Source organism: Chaetodon trifascialis, chromosome 4 (genome assembly GCF_039877785.1).
Source record: "Chaetodon trifascialis isolate fChaTrf1 chromosome 4, fChaTrf1.hap1, whole genome shotgun sequence".
NCBI classification, from domain to species: Eukaryota; Metazoa; Chordata; class Actinopteri; order Chaetodontiformes; family Chaetodontidae; genus Chaetodon; species Chaetodon trifascialis.
The window spans coordinates 9,544,140-9,565,335 of NC_092059.1; the positions used below are offsets into that span (position 1 = coordinate 9,544,140).

The window sequence follows — 21,196 nt, forward strand, 5'->3', positions numbered from 1 at the left end:
TCTATCCGACGGCTGCCACCAACACTTAGACAGCACTTTGTCTCAGGTGCTGTGATGAACTTGGTCTTTTCATCATATCTTTTCCTTTTTTTTGACACTTTCATTGTCTCTGGATATGGATGCTTTCTGCAGTGTTCCCTGTTGCTAGTTAGTCCATCTTTCTTTGTCTTCCTGTAAGACAAAGATTCTTTCAGCCATCTGCACACACAGTATTCAGTCAGAGGAAGACAGAGAGGCGCAGCTTCAATGAGCTTGTTATGACAAACTGTCACTGACACTGTTAAGACTTTGAAAACTGCCTGCACACTCTCTCTGTGTGTGTCTGTGAGCTTCCTCTGTGCTTCTCTTTACGCACCGTATTCACACCGGATGTATACCATTCATCTGTGTACCTACAATCCGCACACACATGCTTGCACACGCCAACACAACCTCTTCAGAGACTTGGATTGTTGGAATAGACGGAAGGCTTTTGGTTGCTGAATATTTCATACCTCTATATTGGACTCATTCCACCTGTCTGTATCTTGACCCAGCAGATGGGAGGTGAGATATGGTCTGGTCTATCTGTCTTTCTTTGGGGAAATTCAGCAATCTCATTTTCAATCTCCCCTTGCATACTTCTCCTCTCGAGGAGGAGTCGCTTCCTACAGCTGCACGTCAACTAAATTTTCCCTCTCGGGCCTCCACTCATGATCGGATTCACATGAACATCTTCGACAGCAAATTGAGCATAAAGAGCGGCTTTATGGTTTGAAGTGACAGGTAATGTGAGAGTGTCAGTTAAATCTGTGGTTTCCACGCTACAGGTCAGGGGGGGCTCAGAGGGTCACAGGATAAATTCAAGGGGTCACGAGATTATTAATAACTCAGCAGGGAAAAAACATTGTTCCTCGACATGAAATGAAACTTTCACTGCTTCTGGTCGCTAACAAGTATTCAAATAAAACAATCAGGAAGGTTTAGAGGGGAAAATTCGTCTTTGGTCGAGCTTCTGACGACTCATTTTGTCGGATCGCAAACCAACAAAGTTGAGGATCGCTGACCTACATTTCACCGAATTCACAAAATACACATACTTCTTGTGTTATCCTGCCACAATAGCATTTTGTTTTATTTATTCTGGTTTTGTGGGGATATTTTCTGAGTACAAAGTAGTTCCACTGAAACGTTTTCTAAAGAAATGGGGCCATCGTTTCAGGCAAGTTGACAATGGTCCTACAACTGAAGTGCTTTCACCTCATAAGTATGAAATAAATGGATCCTTTTTTTCCATCAGAGCCTCTTTTTTTATTTTGCTGTGTTCTTTCCTCTAAGTTATTTTTTAATGATGTTAAGTGCTAGAAACATAATTGCAGTTACCTCAGTTGTGTTGTTGGTGGTAGAAGTCTCACAGACATACATCCGAAAAGCCGGCCAAATGAAAGTGAAACGGTCCGCATGGCTCGATACTGCTAGATGCACTTTGAAGTGAGAAAGGAGTTGTTCGTAATTTGGATGAATTGGCTCTCTTTTTAAGGGGAAATTATGCTAGTTCTGGCTTTGCAGCTTGTCTGAAAAAGAACAATTCATTTATTGTGCCATAGTCTTTGCTCCTCTGCCTCTCCTCTCCCTCATGCTTCATCTCTCTCCAGTCACAGTCAGTGCTACACTGATTTCAGAGCAGCCTTGTATTCAGACCTCAAAGAGAGATGGATGGACGGCCTTACTTAGAGCCCAGCTAACTGCCTCCCCTTTCTCCTTAGCCAGAGAGAAGCAGTTGCTGGAGGGAGAATCGATTTTCATCTCTCCTCAGGCTGATGGCAGTCGAATAGATATCAAGGGTGATTCTGCAAGGGGAAAGGACTGGGGCTGAGACGGGGGTGGGGGGTGGGGGGCTGCAGATCCAGGAGTGGAGGGCAGAGCAAAAAGAGATTGAGAGATCATAGGAAGGAGGCAAACTCTGAGGATGGAAAGGGTGAAATGGTTCAGGGGATCAGAAGTATGGAGTCATGAGAGTGAATAAGAAAAGAAGCGGAGTGATAGGAAGAGAGGACCGAGAGAGGGAGGTCAGAAGAGGAAAGAGAGAGGCGAGGTGGCGGGGGTAATCACATAGGAAACGGAGAAAAGGCGAGGGCGAGGCTGGATGAAAGCTTGGAGAATGGAGGGAGGTGCAGGGAAGGGAGAGGAGCGGCTGTTTTCAGGGGTGCTACGCCAGGCCGGCGTGACAAATGGACTGAGAGTGCCACCGGCGTCTCCTGTGTCATGCCGCTGTCACCGGCCTCCTCAGCGGGCTCGTGGCCAAGCTGTAACTCTGTCGAGGTGATGTACACCACCTGCCTCACGTCCTCTTAATCTTCTCTTTTCGTTAATCACGGAGCCGCTGCCCTTCTCACACGGCTATCTTCATTTTGCATCATTTGCTTTTTATTAATTTATCATAAAAGTTTATCCTCCCGCTGTTGCTAAAAATGTGTTTTTCCGCAGCATCAGAAGACCAGAGTTTGGAGATCAGTTTGATTATGTTAAATGATATGAGGATGTGGAGTTTAGCTGAGGGTATTGCCTTGTTGTTATTCATGCCTGTCTCTGCATTTATTAGCAAACAAAGACCACACCACAAACCGCACACTGTTGTGTTTGCATCACTTGTTGGGACATTACACAGACTTACTTTCATTTCCTGACTTACACTAACTATAACCACAGCCTCTACTTGCCTAACCCTAAACCTTACACTAGCCTTAACTCAAGTCAAGTCCAAGATTTAATGATTAACATTATGGGGACTTGTGTTTTGTCCGAATAAGGAAAGCAAGTCCCCATAAGTCCCCATGGTGACAGTATATAGACTTACAGCATTTCCTAACCCTAACCTTAACCACTGACCCATAAACCAACTGTTTTTCAATTGGGCACATGAGTTTTGTCCCTAATTGGACAAGCTGTCCCCAGTTAACTGGTCTTCAGTCAGAAATTTATACACAAAAGTAGCAAGTACCAAGTATTAGTATGTGGAGACACGCCGGTCCTCTAAACCCGTTCTGATCAAAGCACAGTTTTGAAACACGACATCTAATTGAGACGATGTGTTGCGGGAGGGACACTTTGATGAAAGAGATGAGGTCAGAGGCATAACTGCATTCAGTTATGTGTGCATGTATAAGTGTGCGTTTGTGTCTAATTTAGGCCTATTAGCCTATGGACTCTACTTTCTCTCAGGCGCCAAGCAGACTAACTGTAATTTTGTGGGTCCAAACAAACACACCGAGGGAGGTGAAGAGATGCAGCTGCTCTGGCAAGAAACTGCACTTCCACCTGCTGAGAGCACATTTTATTGCAAAGACAACCACGAACAGCAACGTGCAAGGCTTAGGTATCATATCGTTCATGTATTGTGAATTTTGCCTCTTTGACTTTGATGCACATTTTTCACACATCAAAAGACCATTCTCGATGTATTTTTTATGCCTTTAGTATGAGCTCTAAAGATCTCTCCTTCTGCTCTTGATTTAACACCTGTAGTTATTGTGCAGCAGCTGGAATAAGATGTTTATTTCATGTGCGGTCTGTATTTTGAGCAATCTAATACCTATATTTACTCTCAGGTTAAACAGTGTGGGTACATTCATCAATTATTCAATTTTTCTGACACTTGGATGTAACAAACTAGACACACAAGCTTCACAGACTAATAAGCTATTACAAACACAGACTCAAACACAAACACTGAAGATCCTCATGAGTATAAAAGCTGTTTGTGTGCATCTTTGCACATTTTGCTCTCTAACAGAAAGACTTTTTTCCAGTCAGCTTGTCAAACTGTGGTGATTGCAACAAAGGAAAAACTGCATGACACCTGGTAAAATGCTACAAAACTTTCTTTTAATAGTTTTTGGACAGGAAAGGTGTTCTGCAGAACAGAAAAATGAGCCCTATCAGGCCGTGGCTACACAGACAATACTTGATAGGAGGATAATTTTAGTTTTGATTCTTCAAAGAAATGGTTGATCAAAATCATAAAGTAATGAACATATTTGGTCGACAGTTTTCATGTGATTTGGGGTTCTTGCTATAAACCCACCTAATGAAGATCAACTCTTTCGACTCCAGCCCCCTCTTCAGCTTTTCCTATGTTGTGTGATTATCGGGATTGTGCCTCAAGTCTCTAAAATTGAAAAAAAAAAATTAGCTGGTCATGCCCAGAGTCTGATATAGCAATTCTGCTCGCAGGAAAATAGAGCCATTAGTGTCTTTGTGTGAACAGTTGCATGCACTCTAAATTAGCAGGCTCTTCACAGTGGACAACTCAGCTAGTGTGACAAACTGCAGCTGGATTTGTGCTGGATTTAGTTTTAATGATGTTTGAGCAGAACACACCTGACTGACAGAAATCACCTAAATAACTCTGAACTGCTGTAGGGTTTTGTGTGTGTCTGTGTCTGTGTTTGGACATGTGACGGGTACATAAACCATTTGTGTAAACAGCATAATGAGTCAGATTTGGTTCAGGCGTTGACAGACGGTATAGGATGTCAGATGCACTTAGGGAAGGTAATCACGACGTGTCGATTGGCCGGCTTTAGTTTTTCCAGGTCGTGACCCTCGCTGACAGGCAGATCAGTTACAGCATGAATGAGGGCTAAATGTTCTGTCAAACCTCCAACTTCGCTCTTGTAGTTTCCCATGAGGATCCCTTAACCCTAAAGGAAAGAGATTCTTACGTCCAAATCGTTTTGCCAGGACCCTGCAGCAGCCTCAGAAATGCCAAGCGCCTGAATCTCCCGACAGCGACGACAAAGCACGCCCTCGTTTTATTTCGCAGGCCTTTTGGGGGAATGAGTCAAATTGTGTTTGCACAGACGGCTCATCAGCTAAAGTCAACTCAGCTAAACCAGCCGTCAAATAGGAGCAGGAGGCGGCGTGCGGAGGTGTGTGCGGTGCTGTTGCTACAGGAGACGCGTCCCGCTTCATCTCTTTCCCCTCATCGCTCAAATCTCTGTTTCCTCCGTGTCAATAAAAGCAGAGTCGTCTCTCCTACGAGCGCACCCACACCGACACGCGCGAACGTTCACGCTCGCGTGCACGCACTCGCCACCCGTTTTGCTGTGAGCTCACTCAGCCGTAATGACACTGCTAGCGTTGCCACAGTGTGGCTACAGATGGAAGCAATTATGGCGCTGTGAAAATATTTCCAGCAGAAAGGCAGTGTTTTGACTGGTGGAACAGCGGGATGCAATCACTCAGTAATTGAGGTCCACTGAAACATCAATGAGGCAACGGCAGATCGGAGATCCCTTGTTGTGGCGTCATGTTAAGAGCGAATGATGATCACTGCAGAGCCAGGACCGAATCCATCTTTCTCTTCTCTGGTTGTGATGGAAGGAAAGAAGATTTGTTGCCAAATTTACGACCGTGGTCTCATCTGATTCCACTCTAATTGCTGCGGTTTGGAATGGGGCCTGAGTTGAGGCTTAGGAGAGGGAACCCATAAAGTCGACACAGTTCTTTGTATTTACATGGCAGCTAGTTAAAGCACAGAGTCTTAAGTCTGCTCATGATAAATGTGTTGCCCTGTAGCTTGAACCCCAACAGAGAGGCAGACAGGAAACGAGACAGAAAGAGAGGAGACGGGGAAGCATTCGCCACAGTAGTTCATTTTTTGTTTGATGCGGTCTCCTGTTTCAGACGGAGCGAGGGCTCTGTAACCTTGACGCCACAGTCGTCCTTCCTCCCCTCCTGACTCCCTCTGCTGTCACTCCCGCAAGTCAGACACCAAGGGCAAAGAGGGAGAGAGCGGGAGAATAGACAAGCAGAGATAGAGGGAGTGTGGTGTGTAGCTGTGCATCCCCAGATGCCAGACTGTGCTCTAACTCACACATCTCTACCACCCTGCGGAGCTTCTGAGAGGCTTGAAGAACAGAGCTGATCCCCTCTGTGAATACCGAGATTCAGCTGATGAAATATGAGGACCAACGTGCCTTATAACAATTGACGTGTGTGTGCGTGGGTGTGTGTGTGTGTGTGTGTGTATACCTTGGCATGGCAGCCGAACAAGGCGAGTGGAATACTGTATGGTGGGTGTGCAGTTTTCAGTGTAGATATGGGGATTTTTTTTTTGTAGCAAGCTCTAAGAAGATAAGAATAGCAGCCTCAGCCTCTGGAAAGCTTGGCGAGGTGCGAGGACTCCTGAAGGGCTTCAGCTCTTTCATCTGACTTCCTCCTCTGAGTCCTCCCTCTGCTGCTCACATCTCCTTCCCAACAGCAGGAGCCTCGGAGAGAGCCTTGAAAAACACAGGGGGCCTACTGACCCCTCAGCGAGCCACGGGTCCTCGCTGATAGATGTGTTTGTGTGTGTGCACGGGGTTGCTATCTTTCAATGACTGGTTGAAGTGAGATTTTGGGTTGTGAGGGTTGCACACACACAGCCCACAGTTGCTCATCGTTTCAGTTTTTTTGCTGATTTTCACCAAAAAAAATACACCAAACTTTTAAGAGTCTAAACCAATATCCGCCCTTTTACATCCCCACACCTCCAGAAGCTGTTATTTCGTGCTGCGAGAGGCCACTGATCACTGCACACTAGACGTGGCCCTCTAGTGCCCTTGACAGCTCAGAAAACGCTTCAGGTAGTAGAAAATGACAGAGAAAAAACAGGGAGATGCCATGCAAATACAAATGAGGTACTCATCATGCAACAGAGTCCCTCTGAGTAATCAAAAAACGTTAAAGTTATTAAATTAATGAAATAAATACAGCCAGACTCCTGGATTTTAAAAGAATATGTCAATCCGTACCTGCTGCATGGAAATCATAAATGTAATTTGTTCAGTTTCAAGGTGACAGTAAGTCTGATTTGTTGGTGCGAAAAAGCTGAAACTTGCAAAAGTGTGAGACAAGTTTGCGTTCACGTTTGTACATGATTTGATTAATATGTTGTCTTGTGTGATCCGGACGCCATCCTCAAAAAGACGGGGTGAAAAATGACAGACTGGCACATGTAGCACTGTGATTTCACCTGAAGCCATCGGCTCTTCTCATTATCTGTGAAACTGAACACTCGCATGTAAAGAATTTGGTTGTTCTTACACACACAAACACGCTGATGAAGAATAAGTGTCCTCAGGCAGGTCTGTGGTCGGTGCTGAGTAATAGTGGTCCAGTAAAGTGCGTGCAGGACCTGGAGGCGCTGTGTAATGCCTCAGCAGAGAGTCCTACAGGGTGACATCCAGAGCACTGTAACTACTCCCCACTCACACCACTGGGGATTGTTTTTGTGTCTATCATTCAGACAGAAATCGACCACGGCGAGTTCCCCTAACTCCCTGCATCAAACAACACTTTTCCTCCTTTCTGCGACACATCAATAACACTACTGCACTTTTTTCACCGTCCCTCTCTCTCTGTTTCACTCGGTCACACTCTCTCTGTCTCAATCCCGTTCTCTTTCACTTCATCTGTGTTTCTCTTCGACACTTCCTCCCCTGCTCATTCGTTGTTTGTCACTTTATTTGTCAGTCTGTCCATCAGACTCTTCCTATCTCTGTCGCCTGCGGGTTTGTTGCAGCAACTCAGTATTGATCCCCTTAAACTCTCTTTAGTCCAGGTCAACCGACAGGCGCTGTGAGTCTGAGCGATCATTCGCCTCAGGATGTGTCCCGGCGGCACGTCCACCTGCGGGGCCTTGGCCCGTGTCACAGCGGAGACATTTCATTAAAGACGGCCTGTAAATTAACAGAGCAGGCGGGTGGCTGAACGAATGGGGTGAGGGTACTTTCAATCAGCCACCCAGATGGCGTGCAGCCCTGACATGAGGCCCGATGGTTTAATCATTCTGTTAAACCTTCAGAAATTTGCATCAGGAACGAGTCCAACGCTTCAACGCCGGGGATGTGAACATAAAAACAAACTGGCATGTGTTTTCAGCTGGTGGGCGTATCATATAGCACCGTGCACTGATGTGATATATGCATGTTGCATGTGAGAGAGATTAGGTAGAAATTGCACAGCTCATGATTTGGGAATGAGAGATATGATCCCTCTGGGAAGATAGTTAGACTAATGCTATGCGGACCTGCGCTCCAATTTATTGCCGGTGACATGTTTGTGAATATTTATTATTGCTCTCCACAGTATGCTTTTGGCTTCGCACCTAAAATGAGAGTATCAATTACCAAACGAAAGCGCAGCCAACTCCGTAACCCCTAAGTTATAGGATATAGAGGAAAATAATAAAGACTACATCCTACTGAGAAAGCCACACATGTACGTATACACACGTGCACTCTCATGCACACGAAAAGTCTCTGGAAAACAATTTATTTCACCACAGTGTCCGCCACAGCCCAGTTGCTTTGTTTGGATTGGATGCAGCTGAAATTGCGAACAGACTCGCCCTTGTTAAGCTGCTTCTTGCTAAAGGTTGACCAGATTGGCAAAACAAGGTCTCCTGATATAATTGAATCCACAAATTCAATGAGGAACATTCCTGACAGCAACATGTGTGCAAAGGCTGAGAAAAAAAAAAACAAAAAAACATTTATAGGAAACCAAAAAAAAAGTCTTGTAGCTTTTGATTATACAGCAGCAGGAGGGAGTCAGACCCCCTCTGATGATTTTAACGCAGCGCTCCCAAAAAGCAACTCTGGACTTACCTCATTTACCCCAAGCAGAGATTTTTCTACAAGCACGAAAAGGTGAAATGAAGAAAGAGGGCGAGAGTTAAAGATTAAGATGCTGGAGAGGAATGTATAGGCAGCAAGAGTCGTGCAGGTATGTAATTATGCAGTCATCATCGCAAACCTTGACTCTGAGCCAGCCAAAAGCCTGATCCGCCCTCACTAATAGACCCAGCTGAAGACCTGAATCTATTAACAGCAGTTTTTTCAGTGGAGATTTTATGGAATTTTAATTGCAAACACATGGCTGGTGCGCATAAATGTTTTAACATATTGATCGTTCAGGCACATCTGACTGGCCCTCAGGAGCTGAGGTTGAGTTTTCTCTTCTTTTTTTTTAAATGTATATTGTTTCTTTCTAACCAGGGAGTCGTGCAGAACGCTCCAGCAGCTTTCCTCAGCTGTGCTGTGTAAACGCTGTCAGGAAGGAGGGACTGTAAATGGTTTTACAGTCATTCTGAGAGTAAACACGGTTTACGAGCAAGCGAGGGTTACTCCGAGTAAGGAGCTCTGCAGAGATCCTGCTTCTTTTTAACGCGCATTAATGCCTCAGTTTCTCTCCATCCTTGTGTACACATTGGTGTTGCTTCACGGCTCACTACATGAGGTGTACTGTATGTGTATGTGAAAGAGAGAGAGAGATTCGGTAGTGGAAGTAGAGGGTGAGATATATAGTGTATCTGCTGAAAGAAAAGTAATGGGCATGGTAAAAAATAAGGAGTAAGACAGCAGGTAGAAGGAGGACGTGCTAAAAACAAGCAACAAAATAGTGCCTGCAGTCTTTCAACAGAGGAAAAGGAGAGGAGGATAATGAGCAAAATCAGTGAGCCATGGGTGCAGGCGGGTGCATGCAGTCGCTTAATAACACACGCACATATTCATACATCCATGCACACATATTCACACCACGGTGCACATGCTTTGCCACGTGCATCCCTGCCGTCACCGCGTGCATCAACACATTAACATGCAGGGAAATGGTGGAATCCGGAGATGAAAGCCCCTCAGATCAGTGGCTGTACACTGACACAGTCGTAACCTATCAAGCTCAGAAGTGCGTGCTCGTGGCACCGGCAGGTCCACCGGGATGCTGTGAAGTCTCTTTGTTCTGTTTTGATGTGCTGTGTTTCTAACACATGCATTCCAGCGCACAAACTGCATAAAAGTTCCCCGGCCTGGCTTTTGATTAAGGAACTTATCGATCTGCAGGAAGCCTCAAACAGTTCCAAATTTACTCGTTAGCGTCTGAAACAGCTAACACCTCCAGACAATCATGAAAACCAGGCGTCAGGTGATCTTTTTGAAGAATCATTTTTGGTTTATTACAATATGGGTGTTGTTTTGCTGGTTTTCGTGCTTCTGATCAGGAGTAATAAAGGTCGGGTTATGTTTGAAAAGGACTAGTGTGTACAAGGTGTCGTCTGTCCATCAAAAGTCAAGTGAAAATTCACCCGCCATAGAGAGGAGGGAGATACGATATCATTTAAATATGAAGGTAAGGGCTCACAGCAGGAGAGACCACAGTGTATGGTCTCTTCTAGAGGGCATGCTGGTCTTTGTTTGGTGAAATCGGATGAGTAACCAATCAAACACGAGCGCTAGAGAGGGAACTTCTCCCTACTTCGTCTCTCACCTCCACACAGCTGCCCAATCACTGCGGACATGAGTCATCATCATCGGTTTAGAAGTTGTTACAGAAATGTGCTCTGACGCAGGCGAGCTCACAGCGGGATCACCGGCGGTCACATTTGTCTGTTAGCTTCAGGCAGCTGCACCGCTGCGCGCTCGCGTTTCTGCTTTTCTCTGTTAGATCGATATTTTTGGCGTGTTAATTGATAACGTAATGATCAAAATGAAGACTGGGTTGACCATGTTTTGCCCTGCTTTCTTTCATGAAGCAGCTTTCTGATCCGCCACCTCCATCCAGATCCCAGGTGACCTTCGGGTTAAACTCTTCCTCTCTACTTGCTTTAGTTGTAAGCACACACAGTTTCCCTGTGCAATGAGGGATCATTACCAACATTTTGGACGTGCTTTACTTTCTGTTTTACCTTTGAATAATGTTTCTTGGATCACTGGTTCCCAGCTTTTTAGACAGTTTAGAAGCATGTGGAGGGAAAAACTCTCTAATAGTTCACCAGATAATGCAGTAATAATAAATCTGGCTAATTTTGTGTAGTGGAAATGTTTTTTTCTTCTTCACCTGTTAAATATTCATTGACCCCTCAGATTAATCTTCAGGGGTCTCCCAGCTCGGGAACAACTGGTTTAGATTCACCGTCTTGTCTTGAAACGCGCTCTTGCCAGACTTCACTGTAGTGATGCTACAGTGTTTGCAGATTTCAGCAGTTACTTTGATGAGTCCAGCTCTACCATGCCCGCTGGAAGTGATGGACGACACGATGGAAATTAGACCCAAGTTGTAATAAACCGTGATTATCCTTTGGATGCATGCTTTTAATCAGCATCAATATCACCGATGCTAGGTTGAAAATCCTCCCCCGCGTCTGCCTCCCCTTCTTTATCTCGCACACACATGTTCACAAGGCCGTTGACAAAAGCGCCGCCAAACTGCGAGCATGGGCCGTGCAGATAGACAGAGTCCTCTGCCAGTGCTCTAATCAAGGGAAATGTTTAACAACTGGCATAGAGCGTGCAGGGCTTTTCATTAATTTCCCTTCCTCACCGGCAGGACGGCGGGAGGCAGGGGGAGAAATGAGAGCAGAAGACATGAGGGAAAACTTCCACAAAAATCACCCCGATTAACGTGACCACAGCTGTCACGACGGCTGCGTGACGGAAACATCGCTTTGTGGCGCCGATATTAAATCTGATCGTGCAGGAACGACCTTGATTTGGAAGTGTGCGAGTGAAAGTTTCTCTGCTTCTCTTTTGAATTTTGAAGCCATTACTCCCATCATGCCGCCCCCCCTGGTGATCAAAGGAGTGGTGGGTAAGGGAGAGATATTGAAAGAGGATTAACAGCTAACAAGGAGGATTGGAGGGAGGGAAGGACGATACAGGGCATAAAGGAGCAGACGACTGCGGGTGAGACAAAGGAAGTGATGCACCAAAAAAAAGAAGGAGCTCCTCTGTGCTTTGAATGTGACAGTTAGCTGATGGAATACATATGTATATGATGTTATGTTAGTATATTTTACACACATATCCTGTTCAAAGTATTCTTCCATCTGTCTATTTTTGGTACAAACTGGGTCTTTTCTCTCCTCCTTCACCTCTTTAATCCTCACTCATGCCCTCCTCTCCTCTTTTTTCTTCAGCAGTCTCCTCCTCTCATCTCTCTTGTTTCAACTCTCCTCCTCTTTTGTTTCATGTCCTTTTCTCTCCTCATTTCTCCTCCCTTTTCCTTTTTTTTCCTCAACCTACATAACATCCCTCTCGTCTCCCCTCTCTCCTCTCTCTGCCTTTCCTCTCCCCTCCTCTCCTCTCCTCTCCTCTTTCCTCTCTTCTCTCCTCTCCTCTCCTCTACTTTCATCTCTCCTCTCTCTCCTCTCCCCTCTCTCCTCTCTCGTCTCTCCTTTCCTCTCCTCTCCTCCTCTCTCACTGTTACGCTGTAATTGGAGCTGGAAGCCTGGAGACGAGCAGCTCAGTGTGCGTCAGCCTGACAGGCAGGCCCGTTGGCTTCCATTAAGCTTTAATAAGTGAGGAGAGGAGAGTTGAAGGGAGGAGAGGAGGCGCAAGCTGCTGCTTCTACTGTCACCTCTCGGCAGGATGCTGGGAAACCTGCCTGCTACTTGCCTGTCACACAAAAACACACTCACCAAATCTATCCATCCGTCATTTTATTTTTCTCGACATGTTGTGCATCCAAGAAAGACGTGTGAGGCATGTTGGGGGGGGGGGGAGTGAAATCCACAAAATAATTAACATATCTGAGTGTCCATGTCAAGAGGAAGAGAGTTGAGGGAGCATATTGAGCTCCGTTTTAAAGCTAAAGCGTTTATACACACATGCATACTCACAAAGGAGCCGTACTAACACACACACACACACACACGCACACAGGCACACACACACAGGCACACGCTCTCCTGTCAAGACCTTTCCTCCTGCATGAAGATGACAGCGGTATTATTGCACCATGCAGAATTTAATCTGAAGTGCCACACAGCAACCCTGGACCACAGTTGAGGTAAATGTTAGAGAAATATATACAACCTCTGCAGCTGAGTACAGCAACAACAACTCCAGATGTGATGTGTGTGTGTCTCTGTGTGTATGTGAGGAGATTTGGGGCTCAACCCCATTATGTTACTGCCTTGCTCTGAATTTTCTGTGGTTGCAGCGCTTCAGTGTTGTTTACAAAATCATCAGGGCTGCGGTTTATTGAAAAAATGAATCAATTCATTACCTCACTTTTCAAACTCATGCTGCGTGTGTGTGTGTGTGTGTGTGAGTGTGTGTGCGCATGGACACTGTAGATGAACAGGCTGATAACCTCCAAATGTTTTTCTTTGTGTAGCATCTGCTGCCCACCAAAACACCCTTTTTACTGAGGAGTGGAGCGATAATGTGATTGAAACTGGCAGCCTTTCCAAATGGAATATTGGCCTGAGACTTGAAAATAAATACAGCAAGAATCGAGGTTATGTTTAGGCTGCTGCAACAAAGACGCCAACAATGTGTTCAAGGAGAAAAGAACGTCTAATGAGCCAATGCCAAATTCAATATAAACACAGAAGAACATGCGTGCTTAGCGGCTGCGCATGTTAGCCTAAGCATGAGCTGGCTGTGTGACAGGAGTGAAGAAAGATATGTCATGAGATCCGAATTATAAGCTGCCATCTGCGTTGAGAGCAGTTTTGAGACATCCAGCGATGAAGTTTTCATATCCCACTGTGAGAAGCTAACCTCTGAAAAGCACCTTAATACTCACTTAAATAAACACTTTAAAAAGCACATGCGAGGACTTAACTTCAGGAGGATGTTAAATGAAGAAAAATCTAATTTTAGATCAAAATATGAGTATTATTCCAAAATTGATATTCAGAGGCAGTGATGAACTAATGGAAGAGCAAAGAAGAAAAGGAATTAAAAGAAAATGAGGGAAGAAGAGGTTGTGACATCAAGCAAATAAAAAAATTAAAAACAAATACGCTTTTAGACTGAACACAAGTCGGCTGATGAAAATGTGTTTATTCAGGAGGAACTGCCTGATGGTGAACTGAACTGAACTGAACTGTGCATGTCACTTAATTAACAGGCTCTAACTAAGGCCCACGTCCACGTGTATCACCAAGCTTATTGGATATGTGATAAAGGACTAATTAGTGCTGAAAAGGACATTGATTGACCAACAAGCTCAGCTGATTAATGCCAGCTTTCAGTCAATGGAAACTGCAAACTTGTTGAGAGAATGAACCCACGCTGATGTGCCGAGGATCTATTATCCAGGCTAGAAGATGAAATTGTAAGTGACAAGGACTCGATAAATGTTAAATATAATTGTGGTCATTTTGTACCTGGACTGTTCAGAGTGCAGTTTTGCTTTAAGGCCTGCAGTGAAACTACAGTTTGGCAGTGAACCGACTGTCTGAATGTATGAAAGAAAACACGCACAAAGTTCCCGTCTATTTATATAAAACCTTTTTGTTTAGGTCTTAATGATATTTTTGTTTCCGGCGTGTCTCAAGGAATGTTAGTGCTAGTCCACCACTTTTGTCCTGAGTGAAATTACAGCCATGAAATTTTGCACGTTCACATTCAGATGAGATGATCCCTTTTTTATGCAGCGCCATCATCAGGTCACAAAGCTAATTTGTCCAATACTTTCTTTACTTCATCCAAATACCTGCAAAACCAACCCAATTCCCATGGGCCTCACCTCAGGCTGTTATCATACCTTATACATGAGTAAGTCAGCATGCTGATATTAGCATTTAGCATTGCAGCCTCATAGCAGCGAGTGGACTCTGTGTCTCTTTTTTCTTTCTCTCCCTCCTGCTCTTTCTCTTTGTACAGTGTGAGGTCATTCTCACTGTGTCTTTGGAAAGGCTTTGGGCCAAGACCATCTGGAGGAATTAATATACACCTTTTTGTGCTTTTTTCCCCCATTAAGAACTATTTTTACCAAAGCACAATTGCCAGCAGCTTCTCGCAGAGGGAAAGAGCTAAAAACAAAGCCGGAGCCTTTCCTTTAGTAACTGTGTCACTGTGTTTGAAAAGAGGTGCTACTGTGGAGCTTTGAAAATGTGTTTTTTTTTTGTGCTCAACCAACACAAACCAGCTTTGAGCTCTCTCCTGTTTGGACAGATATTCCCAAAATCACATGAAACCAGATAGACTGTACTGTGGGCGAGAGTAGAAACAGTTTTTTAATGCACTTTTTGGTCAACTGCCCCTTAAATATGTACAAGAGCACCTCTGGCGCAGCACAGCAGCTCCGCAGTCTCTCGCAGGGTTTTAGCAGCCATTCTCCAGCTCAGTGTCAGTGTGTAGAGTAACACTTTATTATGCCAAGCCACAGGCCACATTAATTAACCACCAGGCTGTACGAGTATTTGCACCACAACCAGCTCCACTTGTCCCCATTAAAAATGAATTTGTCACTCAATAAAAGTCTGTTTGTCTGGAAAAAAAAACACTGCTCCTTCTTTTCCCGTTCTTCGTCCTGCTCCTTTTCTGTGCTGTGAGTAAGTGAGTAAGTGGCTCCCAATGTCTATTAATGACATCCATTCATTTTCTGTGAGAAAGGATTTATTTCACTGTCCTTGTGGAGACCGTCCTCCCTCCGCCGCTATTGGTGTTGTAATTTAACAGCTATTACTATGTTTGTCTAAGGCCCCAAATGTTCGAGTTCGCTCTAGGCAACCTCTCTCTCTCTCTCTCTCTCTCTCTCTCTATGTAACACCCCTCCTCTTTCCTTCTTCTGCTTTCCTCCAATCTGCTTCCCTTGGCACAATTTCATTGTATTCGTTGGTGTTGGTCCCGAGAGCTCACGCAGCACAGAACAACTTTTCTTCTGGCATTTTCCTAATTGATCCATGGCAGCCCGCGCTGTGGTCTAGCTGTATTCATAGCTTCAATAATTCATAAACACTTCTCTCGGAGGGAGTTCATCTCATGTTCTTACACAAACGAAATACAGAAATCCGTGGTGTTGTCTGCTGATATGGTGCCATTTATCTATAAACAGGGTGCCTTATGTTTATCCTTGCGAAGGCTTTGGCGTATAGATGCAACGAGGGAACAATCTCAGCATATTTGTTTTAGCAAAAAGGAGCACAAGCACTTTTTATTTATAAATCCACAGCATAGACAACAAGTTCAGGTGTTTGAGGTCTTTACTGGGTCTGTACATTAAACTAAAAGCTGAGCCGAGAAGTTTTCAGCTTCTGAGGTATCCAGAGAATTAACTGATTATCAAGTACTGTTTTTAATCAAAATACCTGCAAGTCACAAGTAGAGTATACAACACAAATATCCAGATGGGAAGCAGAGCAGAATTTCACGGTAAACATTAGAAAAACTTGAAATTATTACTCACCATTAATGGCAGACTTGGCATCTCTCCCCATAAAGCTAATGTTGTGAAACATGTTAGGGTTGAGAGCTATTCTCAATCAGGAAGACAGTTATTACAGCTATTAAAATCACCATCCACTTTACGTAATGAAGGCAATTAGCCAGAGCTACCTTGGCTGGAAAGCATACAACCATTCCCACCCACAGAGGAGAGAGAGAGAAAATGGGCCATTTTGTCTCGCCGTTTGTCAACTCCCACATATTTAATACAGGAAATACTGATGCTATTAACATGGCTCCGCCAGTTGACTGATGGCTTTCCTTTTGTGAACGATTGTATCTCTCTCTGTTTGTAGGAATGCTGCTTCAGGAGACTTTCATCGAGGAGCCTGACGGCCTGGTGTCTGTGAACCTGCTGGTGGTTTCTGCTGTTTCCGCCTTTGCAACAGGGGCCGTCCTCTCTGGCCTCACTGTCTGCTGGATCATGAGTCACCGCCACCGCCACTCCCGAGGCTCTGGAGCCACCGGCGCCCGCCGCAAAGGTGACAAAGAGCAGAGCATGCTGGGGCAGGGTCGCAGCGGGTCCGTAATGAGCGTAACCAGAACCAGCGGCGGTGAGAGGCGTCGTTCGCAGGCAGACAACCCCTTTGTCACGCCCAACGGCTGGCCTAAAGGAGAGATGGACCCGGGCTTGCTGCCTACGCCGGAGCAGACCCCGCTGCAGCAGAAACGGGCCATGCGTCTCCCAGACACCGACTGGGACCAGAGCCAGACCTTCCTCACCACTGTGGGGACACCCTGCCCCAACAACTCTGTCATCTACCTGAGCTCCAAGTTCCTGCATGGAGGTGGAGGGGGTGGAGGGATGGTCCGGATAGAGGACCCGGGGGAGGTCATGCTGCCCCCGCACACAGAGCGCCAGCGCTACCTGATCCTAGCCACCCAGAGAGGAGAGCACGGTGGCAGTCGTCCCAGCGGCACCCTGAGGAACTCAGCGGGAGAATACATCTACCCCGCCACGCCGCAGGACTCCCCCGACCGACGGAGGGTTGTTTCCGCCCCCACTCCCCACATGGACTATGGGGAGCCTCGCTGGAGTCACGAGGCACTCAACTACAACAGCAACAATGGAGCGCCCTATCACCCCCAGCGCCAGGGCCTCATCAGGCCAGAAATGCATGGGCCTCGTGGGCTGGGAGAACTGGCTGACTTCAGCCATCTCCTGGGGAAGAACAAGGGAGAGCGCACCCCCAGTGGCCAGTGAGGTGAAGTACGTGAGCCCTGGCACCAAGCTCTCTCTGAACACCCATTCCCTCCAACAGCAGACTGGAATAAATCAACCCCTCAGACTCACTGTCCCGGTCCAACCTTACCCTGTCTGTCCTCTCTCACTGTCATTCAATGTTCTGACGTCATTCAGCCGACTGAAGAGAGAGACAGAGAGAAAAGAAACAAAGAGAGCGATGGAAAAGAGGAGAGAACTCTCCTCACGTCTCCGTTCCTCTGCTCTTAATCTGAGGTGCACCCCTCTGCTCTGTAAGTGGTCCGACCCTCAGAGCTTGACTTTGCCACCGCAGGACAAACAGGAAGGTAAAGAGAGGGGTGCAAAGGAAAGGGAAACTTCACAAAGAAACATGTGGGGATGAAAAAAAAAAAAAGACAAGTTCACTTACAGCGCCAAATGTGAAAGGTCTCCCTCTGCCATTTTGCTCACCGTTTTGACACCACGGAGCTTGTTTGAGTGTGAAATTTTGTTTCTGCTTTTGTTTTTTTGTTGTTTTTTTTTTGGTGCCAGCAGACAACAATGTGCTTTACTATGGATTTCAGATGAGACTATAACTGTTGTAGCCGTGCCAGAGGGCACTGACTCTCAATGAATCATGCAGTGTGCGAATGTGTTTGTGTGAACGTGAGTGGCCACAACAACCCCAACCAGTGTCCTGTCTTTAACTGTGAAGTATAACTATATAATGAAGTTTCTGTGAGGAGGACGTTATTTTCCCTTTTTATAAACAATCACAGAGAGACAAACGGATTTTATTATGTGTGTGCTGAAGTGTTTAGCAATCAGAGGTCTGGGTGATCGACCAGTGGCTCATGAAGGGTTGAGACTCCCAATGTAATTTTTGTGATTGCCTCAGAGGCAGCGCTGGACAAGAGCCATCACGGAGTGCAAGAAAGCAATAATAAGCAAGAAACACATAAAGGTGAAGATGAAGCCAATTTAAGTTGATGTTTTGTAACTGTTTTCTGAGCAAAGCAAACGGAAGTTTAGGGATGTGAGAAGAAGCTGGGCACTGGGAAAAGGAACAGTATCTCCCCTCCATTCTTCCCTCCCTAGCTGCCTCTCAGTATGCCTGGGTCTGTCTGACCTGACCTGAGGCCCCCCTGGGCTCCGCAGTCCATTTGAAGGAGGGAATGTGAGCTGTGGCTGTCTGGCTGTCTGACTGGGTCTGTGAGGCCCGGCCGCTTGGGAGCTCCATTCAGCCTCTTCTGCCCGACACTGAGCCTCTTTGTGCCCCAGAAGCAGGAGGAGACTGCGGCAACAAATAGCCGTTAAGAGTCAGGGACCTAGCCCAGCGCCGCAGCCTAGTGGAATATCAATGAGGAGGACAGCAGCGCCATCCGTCATGTGAGATGTACCAACCAGGACCGGGCATCTCTTCTGCTTCACCCACTCTGGTTATTCACTGGTTTGCCAGGGCAGGGAGGGGCTGAGGGCTGAGGCTGGGGCTGAGGCCAGAGTTGGGGCACCGCTAACTGTCACAATGGTCATCCCTTGTGGCTTTATCCCTTTTCTGTCTTTCAGCGTGTTTCACCACAAAAGCGGGATAAAGAAAACAGATGGGCATGGGTATACTTGGGTGTGGAGTTACTCTTTCACTCCGTTGTCTGATCTTTTGATGTTTTCTGTTTTTGTCTGTTCTTGATTCAAATGGAGATCCAGAGATAGCTTTTTTTCCTCATCTGGGTCGTTGCGGTGGTGTTTTTGTGTGTCTGTCGGCTTGTGTGTGAGTCTCTTTGGGTTTGTGTCCATGAATGCGTTACTCATATTGAGTGCAACAAACAGCTTTGATCAGTTTTACTCTCATTCTCACCCTTCTTTTTTTTCCAGTCCCTGCTCCTCTCTCAATGTTAGCCCTTTGCTTGACATTCATAAATCTGCGTTAACAGTGTCAGAGCCCTGCGTGGGAGCAGTGTACGCTATACAGTATATTTAAACCATTATACTTTACACAAAGACGCGCAGATAAAAGGGAGAAGCTGGGCTCGGCTTAGCTGAAGGGGACTTTGGGTTGCAAATGATTGCATTCAAATTGAAATCAAGGAGTTTTTAATCCAAAAGGGTAAACAAGACTGTAAATCTGACCAAATGTTCAACACCAGCCGACAGTCTTCAACACTCAGTGATAGGGACACGTTTCGGTTGGTACCAAAACAGTACAGAGGCTCAGTACACAGCCCTGAACAACACACGCAGCCAGAGCTGGAGGTACTGCATGAGACAAGCCAGTGAAAGAGATTTATGAAAGCAAGGACAGAGGACGAGGTCAGGCGGGCGAACATGATGTTACTGCATTACTGCCTCCCCGCATTAGTACAGTGTATTCTTTACACATTCCACCCTGAAACAGGTCATTAGTATTGAGGATACGGAGCCCTCCACCAGCCTGTCCCCTCATCTCCCCGTCTCCATCTCTGCTGTGACCTGTGTGTGTGTGTGTGTGTGCGTGTGCGCGTGCGTGCGCGCGTGTGAACGAGGCCTCTCTGTCTGGCTTGCGCAGCCAGCCGTGTCCTCGCTCTGCATCTCCTCCGGTGTTTCGCTAAACATGCTTGATTAGGCAAAGTACATTCCCGGCCCTCTAATGGCCTGATGAGCCCTTGAGAAGATTACTACAGACACATCAGCTCAGAGAGGGAGGTGCACGTTCAACCGGCTCTTTACCCCTCCACGAACCACCAGCCACACACACACACACTCACACGCATGCACACAAACACCGTCGGCCCTTCAACCAAATTTGGGATGCAATTGAATTAACATCAGAAACGGAGCTCGGGCTTGAAATAGGCCGACAGTGACTGGTTCTAGGAAAGGTACTGTACATGATGTTATCTTACTAACTCTGTAATTTGATTACCTTGAGTTGAACGTTACAGAGCAGCTCAAGAATTCAGGTGTAACCTCATGGGAGTAAGTCTGTTTATTAAAGCCATGATCCTCCCTGTTCTTTACATACTTCATGTCATTCCCATTCCTCCTCTTTCAACAGCTGCACTGTGTCTTCTTCTTCATTCAAGCCCCTTTTTATTGTTAACAGACTCACTATCTCTCTGCACACACACCCCCCACCACCACCACCACACGCACACACCTAACATCTCTACCTAATATAAGCCTGTGCTTTCGTGCTATTTGTCACCATTGAAGGTTAGCTGGTTAATTTAATGAGTCGATGGCAGAAACAGAAATGAAAGTAATTCACAAAATCCTGCTTTATTTCACCAAATCCTTAATGTGTTACAATTTTTTTACATTTTCAAAGCCTCTCATGCGGGAAATTGCTTTCCTTTGCTTAGAAATGATTGTGTTTTGAGGGTTTTTTTTTGTTAAATGTGGCACATATTGCCTCCAGTCCCCCCCCCCCACACACACACACACACACATTCTCCCTCTTTATCTCTACCCTGCACATATCAACAGGGTAGAGATGGAATTCCCACACAGCCCTCGTGACCCAGTCTGTGTTTGTTTCTTATTCATCAGGTTGAGTCTGTGTGCTTGTAGAAGAGACCATGCCTTTGTGTGTTGGGGTTGTTTGTGCCGTGTGGCCCCGGTGATGCGATGCCCCCCCCCCCCCCCCCCCAGCCAATAACTGCCATCTTGCCCTGCAGTGCTCCACTGTACTGTCTGTGCTCTGTGCCCCAGAAACAGAGGCTAACCTGTACTGAATCCACCATCGCACTCGGGAGCAGCGACGCGAAGCTGCTCCCCTCCAAGCCAACATCCGAGAGGAAAAAAAGCACAAAAACAAGGCGAAAACAAAATCAAC

At 46.0% G+C, this 21,196-nt stretch overlaps 1 protein-coding gene across 1 annotated transcript in view; it reads left to right on the forward strand.

The window, feature by feature from the left end:
• Positions 1–17,787, forward strand: part of sema6bb (sema domain, transmembrane domain (TM), and cytoplasmic domain, (semaphorin) 6Bb) — a 117,919-nt gene extending 100,132 nt beyond the window's left edge. The window contains exon 17 of the mRNA XM_070960315.1: positions 16,499–17,787. Within this exon, the coding sequence (XP_070816416.1) occupies positions 16,499–17,406 (908 nt within the window). The 3' untranslated portion in view covers positions 17,407–17,787. The remainder of the gene's footprint in view (positions 1–16,498) is intronic.
• The last annotated feature ends 3,409 nt before the right edge of the window (positions 17,788–21,196 follow it).